This window comes from Henckelia pumila, chromosome 3 (genome assembly GCF_033568475.1).
Source record: "Henckelia pumila isolate YLH828 chromosome 3, ASM3356847v2, whole genome shotgun sequence".
NCBI lineage: Eukaryota > Viridiplantae > Streptophyta > Magnoliopsida > Lamiales > Gesneriaceae > Henckelia > Henckelia pumila.
Window position 1 is genome coordinate 44,956,715 of NC_133122.1, and position 21,614 is coordinate 44,978,328.

At 33.4% G+C, this 21,614-nt stretch overlaps 2 protein-coding genes across 5 annotated transcripts; one reads left to right on the forward strand and one right to left on the reverse strand.

Moving 5' to 3' along the window:
* Positions 1-56: 56 nt before the first annotated feature.
* On the reverse strand, positions 57-6,999 carry LOC140886706 (RNA polymerase II C-terminal domain phosphatase-like 4). 2 transcript variants are annotated; one of them, XM_073293431.1, is made up of 9 exons: positions 6,760-6,999; positions 5,592-5,767; positions 5,010-5,074; positions 4,142-4,257; positions 3,359-3,539; positions 2,179-2,468; positions 1,095-1,283; positions 974-1,012; positions 57-578 (listed from the first exon to the last, which is right to left on the reverse strand). In XM_073293431.1, the coding sequence occupies exons 2-9, from the start codon at positions 5,765-5,767 to the stop codon at positions 264-266; spliced, it is 1,371 nt and encodes a 456-aa protein (XP_073149532.1). In that variant the 5' UTR covers positions 6,760-6,999; the 3' UTR covers positions 57-263. The 2 variants fall into 2 exon arrangements, with proteins under 2 accessions (XP_073149532.1, XP_073149531.1); XM_073293430.1 differs by having other exon boundaries at positions 4,986-5,074.
* A 2,893-nt stretch (positions 7,000-9,892) lies between these two features.
* LOC140886705 (crossover junction endonuclease MUS81) lies at positions 9,893-18,371 on the forward strand. Of its 3 annotated transcripts, none has more exons than XM_073293427.1 (15): positions 9,893-10,141; positions 10,892-10,977; positions 11,093-11,171; positions 11,328-11,414; positions 11,498-11,623; positions 12,517-12,766; positions 13,055-13,187; positions 13,363-13,490; positions 14,211-14,365; positions 15,510-15,567; positions 15,792-15,950; positions 16,501-16,580; positions 16,786-17,017; positions 17,553-17,639; positions 17,975-18,371. In XM_073293427.1, the coding sequence occupies exons 1-15, from the start codon at positions 9,948-9,950 to the stop codon at positions 18,077-18,079; spliced, it is 1,959 nt and encodes a 652-aa protein (XP_073149528.1). In that variant the 5' UTR covers positions 9,893-9,947; the 3' UTR covers positions 18,080-18,371. The 3 variants fall into 3 exon arrangements, with proteins under 3 accessions (XP_073149528.1, XP_073149529.1, XP_073149530.1); XM_073293428.1 differs by having other exon boundaries at positions 17,978-18,371; XM_073293429.1 differs by having other exon boundaries at positions 14,217-14,365.
* The last annotated feature ends 3,243 nt before the right edge of the window (positions 18,372-21,614 follow it).

A 21,614-nucleotide genomic window follows, 5' to 3' on the forward strand; every position in this document is an offset into this window, starting at 1 on the left:
ACTACGAAACATTTTGAGAAATATGCATATCACACTATGACTCAAACCGTGTGAAATCAAGTTATAAAATAATGGCCAAATGAGAGGCCGATGCTCCAAGAATCAATGTGATGGTAATCAAAACAACAAAAACAGATCCTTAAACCTACATTCGAGCAAAGCTACGGTGCTAACTAATCAAGTATTTACACGTTTTGAGTTCAAAAATCAGTAAAGTAATTTGTCATCAGCCGTTAATCATAGTGTAATAAGTAACAACTGGATCATTTATTTTTTGATGATTGACTGACAGGGAAATTTTCTTCTGGTTGCTTTTTCCACAAGTAGTTGGAAGCTTCAATCCACCGTGGATGGACCAGAAATTTCTTCTCTTGGACCGCCCAATGAGATTTATCGGTTCCTGCATCCAGAGAGACTACATGTGTCACCGATGAATCAAGTTCCATTGAACATGTAGCTCCAAGTTGCATAGCCATTTTCCATAGATGATGCTGCTCAGCCTGAAAATTGGTAGGAAAAACACGGCTGAAGACAATTTTGCAACCCGTCAACACCTCCTCACGAACTTTCTTTAGAACCTGCGCGCGTATACCAGATCAAAGTAGAAATTTTAGATTCTTCAGCATATTGGGTTCAAAGTCAACAGGCTTGAATCAAGTTCAAAGAATTGTTCAAGCTCGACAAAACACGCAAATTTTGTCTTCATTTAATTTGATTACTCCCTTAATTTCCACAAACCCTCAAAAAAATATAGAAACATTCAAATCAGTGTCACCGTCAGTTCTTGTCAGCAAATATTATTAAACCAGCTTGGTTCATCTGAGCCACAGCCTAAAGGATTTGGATATCATGAAGCCCAAAATAACCAATGAAATTAAAATTTTATAATGTACCTACAGGCATTTTACAAACTAGCAGCCATGACAAATGAGAGCAAATAGATGTAAAACTCAGCCATCCCATTAATATTTACCTGTCTCACATCTCGGTCCACCAGATTATCATCACGCCCCTAAAAGAAGAAAACTCCTATCAATACAATGAACTAGAAAAGAAGTAAGATAAATTTTTTTGAAGGTAAGGAGATAAAGTACCGGGTCAAAGAACAAACTGTGGATCCGCAGAAGAACTCTCAGAACCGTTGCCAGCGCACCATCACTTTCGTTTTCATCACTTCTAAGTTCAGAAAGTGATTTACAGTTGAAGCCAAAGTGCTTGCTACTTGAACCAAAGTAGTGGTATCTCTCCATTAATATCAAATTTTCCTTGTGCTTCTTCCATACCTAAATAAAAAAATGACGAACAATAAATTTCCCCGTAAAGCACATCATTGATGGGAAACAACAAAGAATATTGCAAATTAAATAAAGACATGGTTCTGTTAGAATAAGCTTGCAAAAAGTACTTGAAGAACGTTGGATGTCAACAAGCACAAATGCACGCATACTACACATACAAACAAAGAGCTTCTTCAGCAGAATGACTAGAATTATAGAAGTAGGATTACAGAGATAACGCACAATTTATATATCAGGATTTCAGCTCAACTATGGCAACATAATATTTCTCAATATACTTTAAGGCTGAGGAAAAAATTGTTGAGATTGATAAGCAAAGCTTTTTTGCTCAGCAAAATTCTGTTGTAACTTGTAAGAAAATCCAACTGGCTCAAATAACAGTTCAATCCACCAAAACCAAACTAGATCATCTTGTTACTCAATAAGTGGCTAAAATTGAAAACCTTCTAGTCCAAGTCATAGCGCATGGCCAAGCAACAAAACATGTAGCACTTGGTACATGCCACAAATTGATCAGTACCACCTTGCTCCTTAATTCTACAAGACTTGAACAACAATATCATTTACTTTATCCAAGAAGTACAACACTACAGAGTACCTAGTTCAACAAGAGAAATGTACACGAAAATTTGTTTTATATTTAACTTTAGTTTCTTGCTGGCTTTTCACACCAGATTGTCGCGTCTATTGTAGTGCAAAGTCATCCTTTTGACAAGGTCAAAATACTGACTCTTCAAAAGTTAGATCAGCTTCTAAATTTGTTTACGACTATTTTCCCAAATGAACACAAATCATAAGATGAAAACGTGAAAAACACAACAAAAATATGGTATAAAAGAATCACTTCCCACCAATTCCAGAATATAAGTCGCTCAATTACCGCTTCAGTGTCGTCAAGAATGAGGACAGCACTTTCTTGCCCCAAAACAATATCTAAACCCTTTTGATGTCTTTGTGTACAATCCCCTTGAGCAATTATTCGGGAATTGAAGTAAACATCCCCCGGGTCAAGCAACTTTGCCATTTCCAAGGCGTAGGGACGTTCGCCCATAGTGTATATGTACATCTCAAACATATCGCTGGCACTTTTAAGGAAGGTGTGTACAAATGGCCTCAACTTGGTCATCATCTGCATCAACTCCAGTCTAAATAGATCTCTCTTCAAAGTATCTTGCAAATTAAAAATAAAGGAAATTACACTCAGGTTAGAGTTCAATGCAGAGAATGAGCAGCGTAACATGGTTCTCAGCGGTTTAAGAAATTAGAGCAGTAATAACCCTTAAAAGAGAAAGAAGTGATAGGTGAAGGCACAACATATTTCCGGTTTCAAAGGACTGTTGGGATAAGATACCATACTGACTGTTCTAAACCATCTCAATTGATGGCAAAGACAGATACAAGTTTAAAGTTAATTAACAAATTGGAATGCCTTAAAGTTAGGAGAAAAAATCATGGTGGTCAAAACCAATTATTAGTTCTTGAAAGAATGTGGTCTAGTACAAGGATTCATTTTTTATCATTATAATATTAGAGAGATAGTTACTTGGCAAATTTCAACATCGGCAGACAGATAATAAATATCTATTCCTTGAAACCCTTTAGCTAACAGGCATCAAATTTCCAGGGTAAATATCTTCAACTAGATGCAGGTACTAAACAAATATTTTTTAGCTTGAAACAAATAGTCTTTTCTTGTGTCTAGTATCAAAATGCCAACATATCCTAAGCTCATAAAAAAGGAAGTCTGAATTTTCCACGGAAGCCAGGGATTCTCAAAGAAACTATCATATCAAGTAACAACACAGCATAAGAAATAATTTAATGCTTGATTCTACAATTAGTACCAAGACGATGGGTCACAAGTTCAATTCCACCAAGTTACAAGTTGAACCAATTTTGGAAGAGGATCGTTGGTGAGCAAAGAATAATCAATTAAAACATGTCACTGCCACACTATTTCTATCGTTCTAACAGCTATTGCCTCAGATATAACTGCAAGAATTTGGACCTAAAAAAAGATGACCAAACGAAGACCACAATAGGTTGAGGAAAAAATTAACCTGGCAAAGCATCCCTTTGGTCAATTAAGTATCCCTCTTCTGCAGTGACATCCACAAGCCGCGTTGAATTAAGCAATGTATGATCTAAATCAAGAACCAAGTAAAGCTTTTTATGATGTAACAACTTCTTCAAGTCCTTCTCACGTAAACGGGAGATTTCATCATCGGCAAGCCTTAAGTTCTGCATGAAACATGAATTTAATTTGAAAATTGGAAAACAGCAATTTAGAAAGGGAAATTGGGTTCAATAATGCTATTTTTCAAATGTAACCAAACAAGAATGAGAATATTAAAATAAGCAGCATTTGGAATTAACTGTTTACATGTGGTGGTATGAACAACTAACAGAATACATTTTTCGAATTTATTCCTTTCATTTTCACTCAAACAACCATTTCTCAATTCTGTATCACAGCATTATGAAAACTGATCCAATGCCATACAGGAATTCAAATTAGGGCCACAACAACCTGAGCAGCTCTGGAATGATGAAATACATTTCATTCCATGTATTTACTTAAATTTTGGTAGTGCTGATTATTTCACTTCACTTGAGCTAAGTTTCTTAATTGAGGCTTAAATTGTACTGAAAACATAAAGCTTTTATTTTGATTAAAGGATTTTTCGTGTCCTTTTTACTCCTAGAGGGAACTGGGAACTGAAATAGGGTGACATTTTGATTGGAGTTGAGAGCAACACACACAAAAAGTGGCACCATCTTCAAAATATATTTTCTAGGGATAAAATATTGCAGGATATAATAATATTTTTCAAAAAATTAACCTTGTGTATGTACCCAAATGCAACACCAGATTCGTCATCCATTTTTATACCGCATTTCATGCACATTCCCGCATAAATGCCAGGATGTAGGCACTTACTCGTCTTCGGAGATGACCCTGCATCCATGAATCAAGCAGAACCAAGGAATTAATAGTTTAAAAAAACTCATAATTTTTTTTAAAAACAAAAAAACAAAAAAACAAGGCTCACAACAAATCTAGGAGAATCAGACAAACAAATGAAACAATATGATGCATGAAAATACAGCCAAAGAAAAGTAGAAAGTGTAGGTACAATCTAGGATCAATGCATCTAACCTGAGGCAGTCGCACAAAATATAACAGAAGAAAGTTTACAATTATTGAAAACAGAGATATGCCAACCACCCCATTTGACCAAGCAAACCAAATTGACAAGTCATGTAGCGACATAGCGTATCCATAAAAAAAAATAGAAATTATGTCGGTTCAGATATCATAGATTATTATCAAATTACATACACACCATCCAATCCATACATATCGTCACTACCTCAAGAGTGATCATGCCAAAGGGAAATGAAATCGGCAGCCAAATAAGACAACGAGTCACCAAATATCTCAAACCAATCTTCATTCAAGGAAAGATGTGTCAGTTTAACCCAGAAAGCTTATATCTATTTTTTATCGGCTGGTATGCAGTTATTATTGTTATTAAAAATTATATTAAAATTCATTTTTTAAATTATTGGTTCAATAATTTTAAATTAGTTCAAACTTAACCCGCAGTTAATAAGGTCTTGTTTACATTATACAATCAATCATTGAAAAATGAAACATGAAAATTGCATCTAACATAAATTTACCGCGAGAGATTTGCACTGGTTCACCTTGAGATGAGGAACTCGGCAGATCACCAACATCTTCATAGGACTCCACCTTGCGCCTTTTAGCTCTACAACAATAAAAACAAGCACTGATATCACCAATAACATCACAAATATGAGCACATCCCCTTAAGGTCCATGAAAAATGTGATTCACGTAAAATTTTGAAAATGGTGTGAGCACTGTGCACGTGAGCAAGCGTTGGCAACTTTTATTGCAAAACTTCTTCAACTTGAAAGGTTTGAACTACATATAAAAAGACAGACTAATGCATCCTCTTTCATCCACCCCATTGACAAAGAAGATAATTGAGAGCATCAATTGGGAGGTAGAGAATTCAAACCAAATGAAAAACATTTGACACCCCTATAACACAAGTATATTCATTAGAAGTTCAAGATTTAACTACCGTGTTGACCCATCATATTCATCGTACAAGTATCATACATGATTTGACGAGTTTCTTTAAAAACAAAAAAGAAAACTTCATATTTGTCAAATCCCTAGCACCAGAATGATATGATTAAAGCATGAGACGATGAAAACCAAAACTTTAGTAAACAAAAATTCTCAAATGAAGTATACCTGTCAGATTTCAAATCATAATGTCCCTCCTCGACATCATCAATATTCTCCTCTACTTCTGTAACTTCTTGAATATCTGCTGATGCATCAGAAATAGCATCCAACTCCGCATCAAGAAAAGCTGCAAGGTCATCACTGCTTGAGGAGTGCACCGGAGAATCTGCTGCTAAACTCATCTGACACATCATCAAATATGGGATCAGACATAACTCTCATCTTTGTCATAAGTGGAAATCTACTGAGTTGCAATCATTGTGGACAAAAATACAAATAAACTATTGATTTAATTTAGCCAATAAAAACAATATCAAGTACCTGTATTGGATCAACTTTATGGGTCCTCTTTTTCTAGTCAATTTTATCAAGGCTATCTTTAAAAAATAAAAATAAAAATAAACCCGACGAAAGAGAACAATTTTCAACAAACTCAATGCATATCATTTATGCCACCTTTCGATATATACCAACATTCTTGACTCAACTAACATAACTGTGTTCAAATCAAACTATTGCAAGGCATGCCTGCCAAATATTTCTCAAGTGCTTGCTACAATAGAGATTCAGAAAGATTATTATTTTTTAAATTACATTACTTCTTGCTTGAAGAATTTCAATTTGAAATGCCAAATCCAGTGTCTTTCATTCTCAAATTCAAAAAACAGATTCACGGTTATTAGGAGTGGAAAACCAGAGACCCTAGACACCTAATAAAGCATGGATAATAAATTATAACTGTCATAACATGCATTTGCATTCGAACTGTTTCGAGCTCAATTTGAATTCTTGTAGCTAGCATTTTCAAGCCTACTGAACCCGAAGGTGAATTCAAAATCCTGAGCTCGGCTCAAAACAGATGAAACTCAAACATTAACTCAAGCCTATTCACCTCCAACACCAATAGAAAAGGTGATGAGGAAATCAAACACGGACAAGCTAACCAAAAGACAACATTGGACTCAAAATAACAATGCAAAAATAGGAATCCATACCTAAATTTAATATTTAATAAGCCCCAGATCCAGTTAACCACTCTCCACCGCCTCTAATTTCATGTAATATATTACATGTACAAATAAATTACAGTTTCATGCGCTCTTTCCTTCCAATTTACACTGACTCGACATTTTTGCAATTAAACCTAGAACCCGTCAATTTGAACAAGATTTACCTTTCACAAGTAATTATTTCTTGTCCTGGGGAGAGGAGGGAAGAACAAAAAGGCAGTGTGCAGCCCAAAAACAGGGAAGATTTGTGCGGTTTTTGAGCCCAAAAACAGTTTTCTTCCTGTTGCCTTCGCCGTCCGTGGGTTTTTCTGGTGGGTGTCAAGTTCGCCGGTGGGAGTCGGCGCCGGTGGGTTTTGGTGGCTCGGGATTTACGGTAGAGGAGAGAGGACAAAAGCGTGAAAGTAAAAGAGAAGACAAATAAAATAGGAGGAAGAAAAAAAAAAGGAACGAGAATTTATTTTTAAAAACAAGATTTGTAGTTAAAATTTTAAGGATGTATTAAATTTGAGAATTAACAATTTTTGTAGATTTTAGAAGTCTAGTTGTATTAAATTATTATTTTTATATATTTTATAGAAATGTAGTGGTATTAAAAATAAATTTCTTCTATAGTTTTAAAAGTCAAGTGATATTCAACGTTTTGATTTTTAAAAATTCTATCAAAAATCTAGACGAACTTTTAATAACTCCATGAAAATCATTGACATACAAACAATAATGTTTAGGATACAATTATAATTTGTAAAAAAAAATATCTTTGTCTAACCCAAAGATTTTGATGAATTTCTAAAATTAAAACTCGTAATTTCTCTTTCTTTGCCACATCTCCTCACTCCTCTCTATCTCACTCTCTCATATTCAAAATGCACATATATATATATAAAAGTTTTAAGGTGACCAACAAATTCCTACCCACTACGTCTCCTTGTTTTGTTTTTTGATTTTTCGCATCACTAAACACGGAACCGGGTTTTGGTTGTTTTGTTTTTTGATTTTTCGCACCACTAAAACACGAAATCGGGATTTAGTGGTCGAGCACAAAGTGAGCATTATTTGTTGATCCGCTAAATTTTTTTTTATATATATATATTTATCTTCATGTATTTTTTTTGTTCTTTTCTTAAATTTTTTGGGATAGTTTAAAATCATAATAAAAAATATTATTAAAAAAATTGAAAATTTTGAACTATTTTGTGCTTTTTAATATATATGATTTATACCAATAATTATAATATTTAGTGATAATATATGATTAAAAAATTATAACATGATTTAATTCAAATATTTGAATAGTCGGATAACAGACATGATAAAAAATAAAAAATTGCAAATAAATTTTTATGATATAATTGATAAAATAATTTAAGTTATTATATTTTTTTAAAAAAAAAATAAATTTACACAACCACACATTTTTTATTTTTAAATTTTGTTACATTAATATATATATATATATATATATACATTTAAAATAAATGAAATTCATTTTCATCAATAAATTAAAAAAAATTAAAATAAAGTTATTATTTATGTCAAATAATTATTACTTCATAGAAAAAAACAAAAAATAATATAATATTTACATTAAAGATGCAAATTCATGTAATTGTATACAAAGAATCCATAAAAATCTGTTATTAAATTCGTGAGATTCTATAAAAGTCAATAAAAATCGATCAACTTCACAAGAATCTATCATTTTAAAAAATCACTAAAAATATTAAAACTCCAGATTAAACACACCCTCCTTAATGACATGGGAACTGACATGAAATTGTGTTTATGCGTAGGAGTATTCATATAAATATTTCATATAAGAAAATACTTCGCAAAACGAAGAAGAAGATTAATAATAACTAGCAACCGTGTGTACTCGATAATTCAATTATTTGAGAAGAAAAAACGTAAAAAATATATATATAATTGAAAAAAACATGTGAGTTTTTAAAAAGTAAATAAAATTTGTAAAAATGTTTTTGGATAATTTAATAAAAACGGATAATGAAATTTGAAAAATAAGATAAAGAGAAAATAAGATTATGATGTTAGATAAAATGTGATTTGACACATCATAACCGTTAGTATAAGGTTCTCATCTATTTTAATATAGTATAATAATAATAATAATCATCATCATCATCATCACCATCATCATCATCATCATCATCATCATCATCATCTATTATATTCATCTATTATATTCATCTATTATATTGTGTAAACGAGGAGCATATACATAGTCCTACTTAAAATCTTGCACTTAAAAACAATTAAGTATAAAAAACTTATCTTTTAGACATACAAAATAATGTGTGTATTTTTCACCAATATTATTATCAGTAGTGTTGGGCATAGAGGGTAAACGCATTGAATTGAATCAAATAGTAATAAAAATTGGAAGTTAGAATTCATATCAAAATAAGTATATTTAAGTTTGATTTTATCTCAATTTGAAACTTGAAAATTTTACATTTTTTTTGTTTGAACTCAGCTCGAAATGTTCGAATTTATTTGTGAGATATTCAAACAATTTCTCAAATATTAAGTTCAAAAGCTCGAAATGTCGAAAATGTTCAAAATATAGGTATATTTAAGTAACATATACTAATACTAATTTAAAAAATACTAATACTAATTATATTATATTAATAAATTTATTAAAATTTGCAAGCGATAGATGAATTATTGAATAAAATAATTTTATCTTGAATTCGATTTTTAAAAATTGAATATTTCGAGTTTGACTCGAATCTAATAACCTTGAATATAAATAAAATATTTATTGAATTGACTCGAAAAAGTCGCAAATTCAATCGATTAACTACAGCTAGGGGTGCAATCGAGCCGAGCTGAGCCCGAGTAGCACACTACTCGAGCTCGAGCTCAATCGAGTAGTTAGTTTCGTACTTGAGCTCGAGCTCGAAAATTATAAATAAATATATATATATTTATTTATAAATACAAAATATATGAATAAATAAATAAATAAAATATTATGTACATTATATTTATATTATATTTTATATATGTGTGTTATGTGTTATCGAGCAGCTCGCATATATTTGAAGCTCGAGCTCGAGCTCGATTGTATGCTCGATCTACTCGAGTTCGAGTCAAATTTTAATCGAGCTACTCACGAGTTGCTCACGGGTTGCTCGACTCGTTTGCACCACTAGCTACAGCTCAATTTCTAGGTCTCGAGTTCCATAATTCCATTGAAGAAATTAGTGGATAAATTTGAAAATTGAATAGAAATCTGGGGCAGAAATGAAATTTCCGCAGCTTCAGCAACAGGCATAGTCGAATTCAAACAAAACAAAATCCCTCCCGGCGCCAGAAAACCTCCAAGAACATGGAGAATCTGAAGCAAGTTGCATGCTCAGAAAACGAGCAACTGGCGGCGTATATGTGGAACAAGCGAAACGAAATGGCGCACGGTGCCAAGGGAATTTCCGACAATGTGGACTCGACTCTATACAAGGCTTATTCCAATGTTTGCAACTGTAAACACCCGCTGAAAACCCTAAAGGACTTGTCGCAAATCAAGTGAGTGAAATGCCCTCGAAGATCTGCGTTTTAATTTTTTTTTAATATGCTGGATAATCAGTTGTTTTGTGCTTTGTCGTGGTTTGGCTCTGGAAAAGTGAAGCCTTTTCGGTGGGGAGTTTTCATCCGGGCATTGAATTTCTTTGATTCTGTTAGAGGGCTTCAGAATATGACGAAAGTTATTATTTTTAGTTTCAAATGTACGTTTTCTGTAAATTATGCCAATGCGGAGTACCTTGTGGAAGTCCACAGGTGATCGTGGGTTACGCAAGGTTTCATTTTCTACAAATTTTTTTTATATGTATGGCTTCAGTTTTCTCCCTGATAGTAAATTATATGTACACTGTGTTTGAAATCAAGGAACTGAAGCTTTTATATACTCGAGTCTCTTTTGTCAATCCCAGTTTCAATAGAATGTGGTCTATTGCTGAAAAAACATGTTATTAAAAAAATTTCATGTATGACTTATCTTGCTACAATTGAAAATGCAAAAAATTGAATCCAGTTTTCCTTTTTCATTTTCCGTTGTTACATCCAGGACTCCAGTTTGAATGGAGCATAAATGTCGTAACTCGAACAGGGGAAAATTTTAAACTGGTGTTTTTGCACTGTAAAATTTCAGTAATAAATCTTTCTCATCACGCCTTTTTCGTTTGGAGCAATGCCAACTCTATCCACGCAATTGCTTTCTGTCATAGTAAAAAAAATGAAAAAATAATAAAAAAATACTTCCTTTCAATGCTATTGTAGGGGTGTAGGTAAATGGATTTTGAAGCAAACGAAAGGTTTTTTTGAGGCAGATTCTGATCCTCCCGAGGATGACTTGAACATAAGGGGTAACTTCAAACACACAGACACACAAAAAGTCGAATAGTTGATTACAATGATTGAAGTGTAGAATTTTCTTACGCATTCTTATCTATCTATAAGTCAAATGTCTAATGCTTGTAGGAAATAAAAACAAGGGCCCTAGGCGATATGTACCCCAAAAGAATTCAGTTGCCTATGCTCTGCTCATTTCACTTTACAGGTAATAGTTTGAGTTTCAGTTTTAACATTTCTTTTAGGTCTTATGACTTTTACCCTATCATCTTCGGATTGTATTATTCTTTCTTTATTCTGTAACTTGTTCTTTATTACATCATCATCATTATATTATTTCTTTTATTTATGTTTATGTTGTTAGGGGGACTGAAAATGGTGCTGAATATATGCATAAGAAAGAGCTTATTGATGCAGCCGAAACAAGTGGATTGTCTCGTGTGCCCATAGCGTAATTTAGCTGTTTTTATTCTAAATGAACCTGGTATCAGGTTAGTTTGATTGGTTTGATTTGATCTTCTTTCATGCTTCTAGGCCTGAAAAAGCAAAAGGGAAAGGGGGACATTTTGGAAGCTCACCAAGGGACTGGTACAGCGGATGGAGTTGCATGAAGACATTAATAACTAGAGGGCTTGTGGTCAAGTCGAGCTGCCCGGCCAAGTATGCTTAATTGCTTTTAAATTTACCCCTTTAGGATGCTCAGCACTGAACCATATAGGGTGTTTAAACTGTTTTGTTTTGGTGTAGAGTGGATACGAGAGAAATGAAGGGAAAGGAATTACAGTTACACCACCATATGCATGATTATCTGGCTAGTATTTGTTTGAAATCTCAAACTCTCGTGGAGCTAGTTTGAAAAACTATAGCTTCTTCCATTATTATCAATTCTTAACATCCACTAAAACTAAGAGAGCTTTACTGTTCTGTTCTATTTGATTATTTGCGGAACCAGAGTCACCAGACCCAATGATCAAACATATGGTAAACTGTAACCCATAAAAATATACTTAGAGGCACGAGGAAAACATAGAGAGCATCTGGTAACCGATATTGATTTGTTTGAATCATAATCATTTTGGGTTGACAAGTCATTCATATTTCTATGTTGTCTTCTTATAAAAAAATATTTCTATGTTGTCATTCTAGTTGAAATCAAGGGCTTCTATAAAATTAAAAAAAAGCAAAAACTTTTATAATTCTTGACTGGCAGAACCGCAGAAATGCCTTATAAATTTCATACCAAAAAGATTTAACAAGCTTCATGTTGTCTCACTACGTATTTGCTAATGGTAGCTTTCATTTAGATCTGATGATATAAAATATTTGAATGATATTTGACTTTTGAATTGTTGATATTTACGCCGAAATTGATTATTCTTTTTAAGATAAATTTATAAACTGTGTGATAAGTGGAGGTAGTAGCACATCTAATTTCATGCTCAGTATCTTTTTTTAATAAAAGCAGATTTCTGGAGGATTTAATTAGAATGTAGATTCTAAAGATAATTTTGTTGCAAGCAACAGTTGTGTATTTCTTATGACAACAAATGCAGGTATATGTTGACAGAAGAAGGGAAGGAGGTTGCACGTGAATGCCTTTTAAGATCTGGACTTACTGATCCAAATAAAAGTTTGCATAGTTTGGAAAAGCATTCAAATCTAAACCAAAATGATTTGTTGAGAGTTGAAGACTTGCCAGCTTCAGAGTGTGATATTGTTGCTTCATGTGAAAAAGTGGTGCAGCCATCAACCAATTTGAAGAAACAGAAGATATTACATGTTCCACCTGAATATCTTGAGAAGGTTTGTGTTTTAAGATGTAAGTTTGGCAAGTTTTTGGTTGTTGGTAACTTTTCCAGCAGTTTTAGTCCTTAATGATGTATTAGTCACGTTAGTTCTTTTTGTGACATACAATTAAAGCTTTAAATTCTAAGTTTTTAGTTTTTGGTCACTCCAAGATGTATACTTCCCGAATGTTGGTGTATGTTATTATAAGTAGGATGTTTTGGATTTGCTGTTATATGCCCTTTTTTCATGTCTTTTCTTTCATGTATTCGTGCTTTTACATGATTCGTGGTCTTTCTATGGCAGTTTCTTGGCATGGGATTTTCTCAGCAACAAATTAGCCGTGCTTATTCTGAAGTTACAGAAACATCCCAAAGAAAGGATATCTCCTCACTATGGCCAACTGTTCTTTGTAGCCTGCGAGAAGACGAAATTTATGGTTTGATATCTGAATCTCATGCTAAAATATATTTATCATTATTCTGCTGCATTATCCTCGTGCCATCATAAAGTTGGTAGAATTCTCATTGTCCCTGCCTTGTTATTCTCAAGAGGAACACTTTGGTGATTAATGCTCAAAAAACTTTTTCATGGCAATAGCTTTTTTATTGCAGGTCGAGCTGGCTTTTGTGCAAGTGAGAATGTAGAACCACGTACAATTTCTACATCTAGTAATCAGAAGTCATCAATTGTTCATGATCTTGGGCGTAACACTCATACTCTGAAAGCTTGCTCATCAACAGTAAGCGTTCATTTAGTTTGAACTACGATATTCACGTTTGCATTGGCCAATATGAGGTGTGAAGGGATAGGTTAATGGGATGTGGTAATTTGTTTGCTAAGAAAGGGGCGAGAGGATTAACAGTGGAGAAGTGGAATGAAAACATGATCACTCTGTTCGAACCTTTTCTCAAATGGAGCAGTTAATCAGGTCGATAGCAACAAGACTCAAAGGAACTTAGAATGTCATCTAAGATAGTAGTCCATTTATTCTCTATCTTATTTTCTTATCCTTCGTGTATTAAGTTAGCTAATCATAAAACAAATGAAAATTACAGTTTCATATGGAAAATCGACCTATACCCCACATTTCCTTACCCGCCTTGTCCAAGAATTGAGTGTAAGGTAAAGTTTTATCAAGCCTATCATCTGCGTATTTGAAAGTTTGGTCATTCTAGATTTATTCGGATTTGTATAATCACCACATCTGTTCTCTTTCCTGATTAATTTATTTAGTGCTCTGTCGTGCCATTACTCTCCACGCTGAAATTTTTTTAATGGTATCATATGTTTGTGACTCAAATTTTTATTCATAATTGCAAATCACCATATAAAGTTGCTAGATTGAGTTCTTGGAATGTAGAAAAGTTTTTGATACAATAATTTGTGTCGTTGAGTTGGGTGTTTTGTAAATTCTTTTCAATTTGTAGGATATTTTGTTCACAATTTTACTCTCTCGAAGGTTCAGGATCATGCAATTAACAAGCTCAATGTTCAAGGATTAGAATCTAAGCCAAACACCTTGGCAGTGCCTCCTTTGACATTTGGAGAGAAATTTGGGGATGCTTATGAAGTGGTCTTGATATTGGATAATCGTGAGCAATTTGCCACACAAGGGTGAGTACCGTGACAAACCCTATCTTGGTATTTGATATGGTTTTATGGTAAGGAAATCCTGTTAGGATTGAGCATAACTTGTGAACTCTTACCGTGGACCTTGTAATCAGTTGGTCTTTTTACCCTTCTATACATTTATAACTGGATATTTGTCTAATTGTGTTTACAAGAACTTATACCTGAGGATTTCTTCTAAAACCATGCTTGATATTTATTTATCTTTTTCGTACTTGCTGCTCCTAGCATATTTTTGGTGATTTTTCTAAGGAAAAATAAAGCAAACACTTGACCACCAGAATATACCTAGTTATTGCATCACATTGATGAAGACTTTAATTTGTTCATTATTATAGCTCTGATTGGGTTTGAATTGGTGGGTGATTTTCCATTGAAATTCATGGTGGTAATATCAGGTGGGAAATTTTTATGATTCTGTGTTCTGTCTGAAGTTCACTAAGAACTTTCACCTGGTGGTAAACATTGAATGGAAATGGCATTCCCGAAAATGATTGTATAATTTTTTTTTACTTAGCAGTTAGCACCATCCCCTTTCTGGTCATAACTTAAATGTGCATAGATGAAAACAGTAAAGATGAAAAATGCATTTGTTTGGCAGTGATCAAGTTAAATTATATGATGTATTTACTTGGTCTCTTGAGTTGAAAATTTTTTGTATGAAGATCTCTAACATTCTCCTCCATTTAAGTTTTTTCAAACTTTACACTAATTATTTCACGTTTCAAATCAACTATCCAAAGCATAATAAGTACATAATTAATTTCTTTTACCTTACCGTGGCATTTATACCACTCAGGTGCATAGTCTCAAAATGAATTAAAAAAAATTTCTGAAAACATTTGAGTTGAGTATGGTTGAAAGCCTAACCAAAAGCACCTTATCCTGTTTTCTTTGTAACTATATAATCTGATGTTTTAATGTGTCGACTCAATTTTGTGATGAGGACAAATTTTGTGATATTCTTTTGTTTTTCCCCTCATGCAAATAATTGTAATGCAAACATAGCTGCAGTATTCTTTGTTACATCACATAAACTATTTTTTTGGACTGGTCCTGTATCATCTCTGATTTATGAAGCTACCACCTTTCCACCTTCGGAATATGATGGTTTTCACGTTATGTACAGGTCTCGTTCAAGGAAAATCATTGATGGCATATGTTCCCAATTTCAGATTAAAATAGAGGTCAGCAACATCCTAGCTTTTTTTTCTTCATACACCTTCCCTTAGCAGGGCGGCCAAGTGCGGCGAATTAGTTCTCTTTGATCAGAATTCTTGCTGCCATAGGTAGTAGCTTTTAGTTAGAATCTCATTGTTTTTACCTTGATTGACGTGGATGCATGTATCCCTTATCAGAATGGAAAGATCCGAAAGAACTTTGGGATTTAACTTTTTTGACCCTTAAACAGATTAGAAGATTGCCTGTTGGTGATTGCATTTGGATAGCTCGCCATAAGTATATTCACAGTGAATATGTTCTTGACTTTATTGTTGAAAGGAAGAAGGTGGATGATTTGCGCCACTCAATCAGGGATAACAGATATAAAGATCAGAAACTGCGACTATTGGTATTTTTTGAATCCTTTTGAGTTTTCATGTTCTGTGCTCTTGTTGAATGCTCCACTATGAGAGAAAAATATTAAATTTTGAGGAGTTTTAGGTTTGTACCCTTCCTATTTGATCTATTGCAATCTTACCTCACTCAACTATTTTTGGTGGAAGTTGCCTTGTTTTTGGGACACTGATGCACATTTTGATTCCAGTTATATTTTTATGGTACAATATAAACCAGTTAATACTGCCTCAGCTTGAATTTCATTTAAACTGCACATTTGAATTCAATCATTTTCCAATTTAGAAGAGATACACTAATGACCTTGTAAAGGCTAAATGATTATTTAAGGCATGTAATAGTGCGTTGTACTGTTGGTTTGCTTGTGTTGACAGAAATTGGATATATTCGTTTTTATCATTTTTGGTTGACATTTATTTTTCCCATTTCTTTCTGTCTCCTTTAAACAACTTTGGTCAATATATGCTATCCTAGCTTCGACTACTGGACGGTAGATCATTATTATCTCTATCTTTTCTCTCATAAATTTGATGGATCAATGAAAGAGGTGTGGGCTGAAGAAGATGATATATCTGTTGGAAGGTGATCCAAATTCTTCTGAGGCAGCTGAAAGCATCAAAACGGCGTAAGTTATGCTGCATTGAGAATTGAGATGCTTAATTACTGGATCTGACACATTATTTGTACATGAATGAATTCTTCTGTCTTCAGCCATGACCTTTCCCATTTCTCCATACTGATCCATTGTAGCTGTCTCTAATTGATTGGGTCGATAAGGTGCATCATATTTTTTGCCTATATTATATCGGTAATCTTGTTTACTTGTACAGTTGCTTTACAACAGAGATCTTGGAGGGATTTGACGTTCAAAGAACCAGTGGCTTGGCAGATACGTTAAGAAAATATGGTTTTCTTACTCAAGCTATAAACCAATACTACAGATCTCTGGATCCAGAGCTAAAGAATCCCGGCTTCTGCCCGCCCTTTGATGAATTTATCAAAAGATGTGAAGAGTTGGATAAAATGAGAGTCAGTGATGTATTTGCTGTCCAACTCATGCAGGTATAATAATTCCAAAATTGATCGAAAATTTTAGGGGGGTTTTCAGAGTTGTGCGTGTTTGGTTATTGCGTGAAGCATCTACATTTGTATCGCTTGGTTGACAGTAAAACTAGCAAAATTGTCTATTACTGTTCAACTGTATTTATATCATTTTGGTACTTACCATTCTGCCCTTTGTCACACTTTCCTTTCTCTTCATGCATCCATTTTTACCTTTTGATCCTGGAATGCTTGATTTTATAATTGAATGATGAGATGCTTGATACTTACCACATACTTCTAGATGGTGGGGTTTTGTTAAGTTCTGTTTTACTGCCGCTGACAACTTCAAAAGATGTTTTTTTTCTCCTAAAAGCCACCTGTCACTAGTCGTGGTGCTGATAGTTTTTTTTGTTGTGGGGTTGGGGGAGTTTATGGGGCGTTGAGATGTACACCTGTCCAAAAAAGAGAGATTTTAAGAGGGATGTTGGCCTTACATGATTGCCTTACTAAAGCCAAAAAATAAATGGTATTTGATATTATTTTATTATTGCAGGTTCCACATGTAACAGAGGACGTTGCTTTAGCTGTTATTGATTTGTATCCAACTTTGCTCTCTCTCGCTCATGCATACTCTATTCTTGTAAGTTTATCTTATTCCGTGGTTCTTTGTGAAGTTTGTACCATATTATATCAGCTATATGCTTGTCTTTTCCAGATCATCCGTCTTTGGCATCCTAAGTTACACGGGATACCTGAGATTTTCATTTCAAATGGAGTATAATGGAGACTAATAAAACATACATGTTTGTGTGTGTGCTCTTTCTATTGTTATTGCTTTTTTTTGAAATAAGTTTGTATTTCTCCATTCCCGGAAGAATGTATTTGGCTTGGTTGGATCAAAGAATGTAGTAAGTCCTTCAGTTCTCTCTAAAACAGGACTTCTATTTATTGAACCTTCTTTCTCTTACTTCAAAGGAGGGTGACTTATGTGCCCAAGAGGAAATGCTCATGAAGCAAAGCAACAACTTGATCAATGCGCAAGCTAGCAAATATATTTTCCAACTCATTTGGGGTGATTGACGACATAATGTTGTTTTCGGCGAGAATGGTTCAAGTTGAAAGTTGTGAAGTTGCCAAGCTGGAGGTACTTCAAGATTTGTACTTGGAAGGAGAGATGTAAGTAGTTGACTCAAATGTAGCTAAGGTCTGGGAGAGAGCCTTGCATGTAGTGAAAAATAGAGTTCCCTCCCAAACTCTCCATTTCCCTGGAACATCAAGCATTTTGAAACTTCTCCGAGTGAAATATAACATATGCTCCCATTCTCCTCTATTCGATTCAGTGCCATTTCATTTCGTATTTTATATGCGTGAATTCATCATGCCACTTCATTTTTATTAGCATATGTATCATTACCTTTCGTGCTCTTTTGTGATATTATACAGCAATAGAAAATTTCTCTAAATTAACCAGAATCACATATGTTGTCTGTAAGATCCAAAAAGTCTACTAGTTTAATCACGATAAACTAATTTAAAATATATGATTTAATGCATGTTATTTACAAAACTTAATTGTTATGTTTAATTTTGTGTTTTATTTTCATGTCTAAAATTTTATGTGTTATGATGTTAATTTTTTTAAAGTTTTCAGGTTTGGTATTTAATTCTGGACAGTAGGACGAAACTGGCCTTTGAGCGAGTTAAGAAAAAATATTTTATTTAAATAAAATTTAAGTTGATGCAGTGTATTTTATTAATTGGGAGAGTAGAGTTTTTAAAACTTTTAATTGTAACTAATGGGCCGTGTTGGGAATCGATTAGTCACTAAATTTAATAAGCGTTCAAATTCTTTCTTAAATCTCATTTACAACGCTTTCATTTCTCCCCCAAATCCCCTCTCACGTTTCAAACGCTGCATCCAAGGCTAGGGTTCTTCGCTTCTCTATGCTAGATCATTCTTTCGTCCAGGTTAATTCCAAGCAATCGCTTCAGACAAGTTTTTACTGATTTTGAAACCCATTCAAGAGTATATATATGTATTTTCAAGGTAAACTCTTTTGCGATTGATTGATGATTTATGCATGATTCATGAAAATTCATGAGTATGTTGCTTAATTGTGATACGTGAAACATTCCTGATGTTTTCGGTTCAATTTTATCATGGTTTATGTGATTTTGAAGCAAGAAATCAGAATTTTTGGTTGAAAGGTTGAAGGGGATTTTTAGTTCAAATCTTTGAATGGTTGAGCGTTTTTTGTTTGAATCTTTTGAAGTTTTTATGGTGTTGGATGGTATTTTGATGGGAAAAATGTTCCAAAATATTTTAGAATTGATAAAAAGTCGGATCGAAGCGATTAGAGGCAAAATCGCGGCCGCGCGGTACCCCGCGCGCCCGCGCATCCAGTTCGAATTCCAACCCCCATTTTTTTACCTTTTTGGGTCCTAAAAATCATGTTTATGATATTCTAAAGTATTTTAATTGTTTTTAAGAATGTTTATGAAAAAATTTCGAGTTTTCGATGTCCGTGACAGACGAAATGCCTCACGTAGATCGATTAAGTTATGTATTGCATGTTTATGTGCTTTTCTCATTAAAGTTAATTTCTCATGAAATGTTTTCAAGTAATTTACGCATGTTAACATCACGAGAAGGAAATGATACATGAAAAATATTTTGACGATTTATGCGTCTTGTGGTGATTATACGGGGTATGCACTTCGAGATGAGCTTCGGAGCGGCTATCCAAACATGGCTCATGGGATGATTATACGAGATATGCACTTCGAGATGAGCTCCGGGCATAATGCCATATGCTTGTTGTATAACAGAAAACTATGAATGACTCATTATGACGGTTACCACAATACACATACTTTATCACCTCCAAATGTTTTACGTTATGGTTACATGAAGATACATTCATGTTAAGTTTTGCATGAAAGTCTATGTTAATGCTTTTTTCACTTAAAGTTTTAGAAAAATCATTTTTATGCATTATTTTTGCTGAGTCTTTAGAATCACTAGACTTGAATGATGCAGGTAACGAGTATATCGATACCTTCATCGATGATTATGTTGATGGACATGAAAAGGAGGCAGGGGTCGGTCCAGCGGGCGATGCATGAGTGCGAGGCTTATGAATGAGAGTTGATCAAAAAAATTTATGTTGATGAAGGAAAAACAAGTTTTGATTTTTAAGTTGATGGTCATATTTGGCAAAGTCTTTTTGAATGTTTATTTCATTATTTTGTGCAATTTTTAATACTCTTATTTAATAAAGAAAATGATGCTTCCGCAAGATTTTTAATTCTTCAAATTTTTAAGTATAAATGTTTTGAGTAACGTTCCGATACAGAGATTGGGACGTTACACTGTCCTTCCTCGTATTTTTTATCTTATCACAAAACAATAATCATTGGGGTGGGTAAATAATCACACTACCCCCAAGGTGATGAAGTAACCCATTGATTGAAAGTAGTATGCATAGTGCAGGCCCTATGAGGGCCAATGAGATAATTCAAAATGCACAAACTTTGTATCAAACACATGATAACGTGTGATAATCAACTAATCCATTTTTTATCCTGCCAACCAAACACAAATGTACAAATAATAATATGATGATGATTTGTCAAAAAAAAAATAATAGGATGATGAAAATGTCTTAAAAATCATATGAGAAATATAATTTATTGTTATTCGGTATATAGATTTGTCTGCACAAATATTTTATATATAGAATTAAAAAGCCCGACCGTGGATATTTTTTTATTATTTTAAGCTCGAACTTTTATTAAAAATTTATTTGTTTTGATTTTCTAAGCTATCGCATATTTAAAACAAAAAAAAATGAACAAGGACATAAAAATACATTTCAGTGGTGAATCGAATGCAAAATTAAATGTTTGTGTAATAAAAATCAAAACATCTAAAATGTTATAAATATATTATTATTATTATAGATGATTATCTTATTAAAGATATGTGATCAAGATAAATATGTCAAAATAATATTTGTAAAAATTTGTATCTTGTAATCTTTTCCTATAAATAGGGGTGATTGCGTTCAATAAAAATTGCACCTGAGTATTGACTCATATAAATTGTAACGCCCGAAAATATTTAATTTTAATTCGAGTATATTTAATTTGGGAATATTTGGAGTTTTGATTTAAATTCTAATATTCTTAAATTGATTAGGATTGAAATTGAATGAAAAGAGAAATGGAGGACTGAATTGCAATTATTGCATAGTTGAGGGACCAAAGTGCAAAATTTTGAAAATGACCAGGACACGTGTGATTTTGTAAACTCATTCACGTGTATATGATTATTCCATCAGATTTCTCAAAGTTAGAAGGAAGAAACCGAGAGCAGAATTCCAACTTTCAATCTTCTTCTTCAAATGCATATATCTTGAGCTACGGATATCCGATTTCGATTCCGAAAGATGTTCTGGAATCCTCGCAAGACGACCTTCGATTTGATGTAAGTTTATTCTTTGTTCATCAAGGTTTGAGATTTCAAAAATGACAGATATCAGAATTATGGTTGAATTGGTGTTGATAAGCTTTTATATCTTGTGTTATTGAAGTTGGGTTCAAGAATGGATTG

Coding starts and splice junctions, on each gene's coding strand:
- LOC140886706 (XM_073293430.1), bottom strand. CDS start 5,767: ATGAGTTTAGCAGCAGATTCTCCGGTGCACTCCTCAAGCAGTGATGAC. Junction 5,075..5,591: donor TATGATTTGAAATCTGACAG/GTATACTTCATT, acceptor TTATTGTTGTAG/AGCTAAAAGGCGCAAGGTGG. Junction 3,540..4,141: donor CATTTGGGTACATACACAAG/GTTAATTTTTTG, acceptor TGTTTCATGCAG/AACTTAAGGCTTGCCGATGA.
- LOC140886705 (XM_073293427.1), top strand. CDS start 9,948: ATGGAGAATCTGAAGCAAGTTGCATGCTCAGAAAACGAGCAACTGGCG. Junction 10,142..10,891: donor AAGGACTTGTCGCAAATCAA/GTGAGTGAAATG, acceptor ATGCTATTGTAG/GGGTGTAGGTAAATGGATTT. Junction 13,188..13,362: donor GCGAGAAGACGAAATTTATG/GTTTGATATCTG, acceptor TTTTTATTGCAG/GTCGAGCTGGCTTTTGTGCA.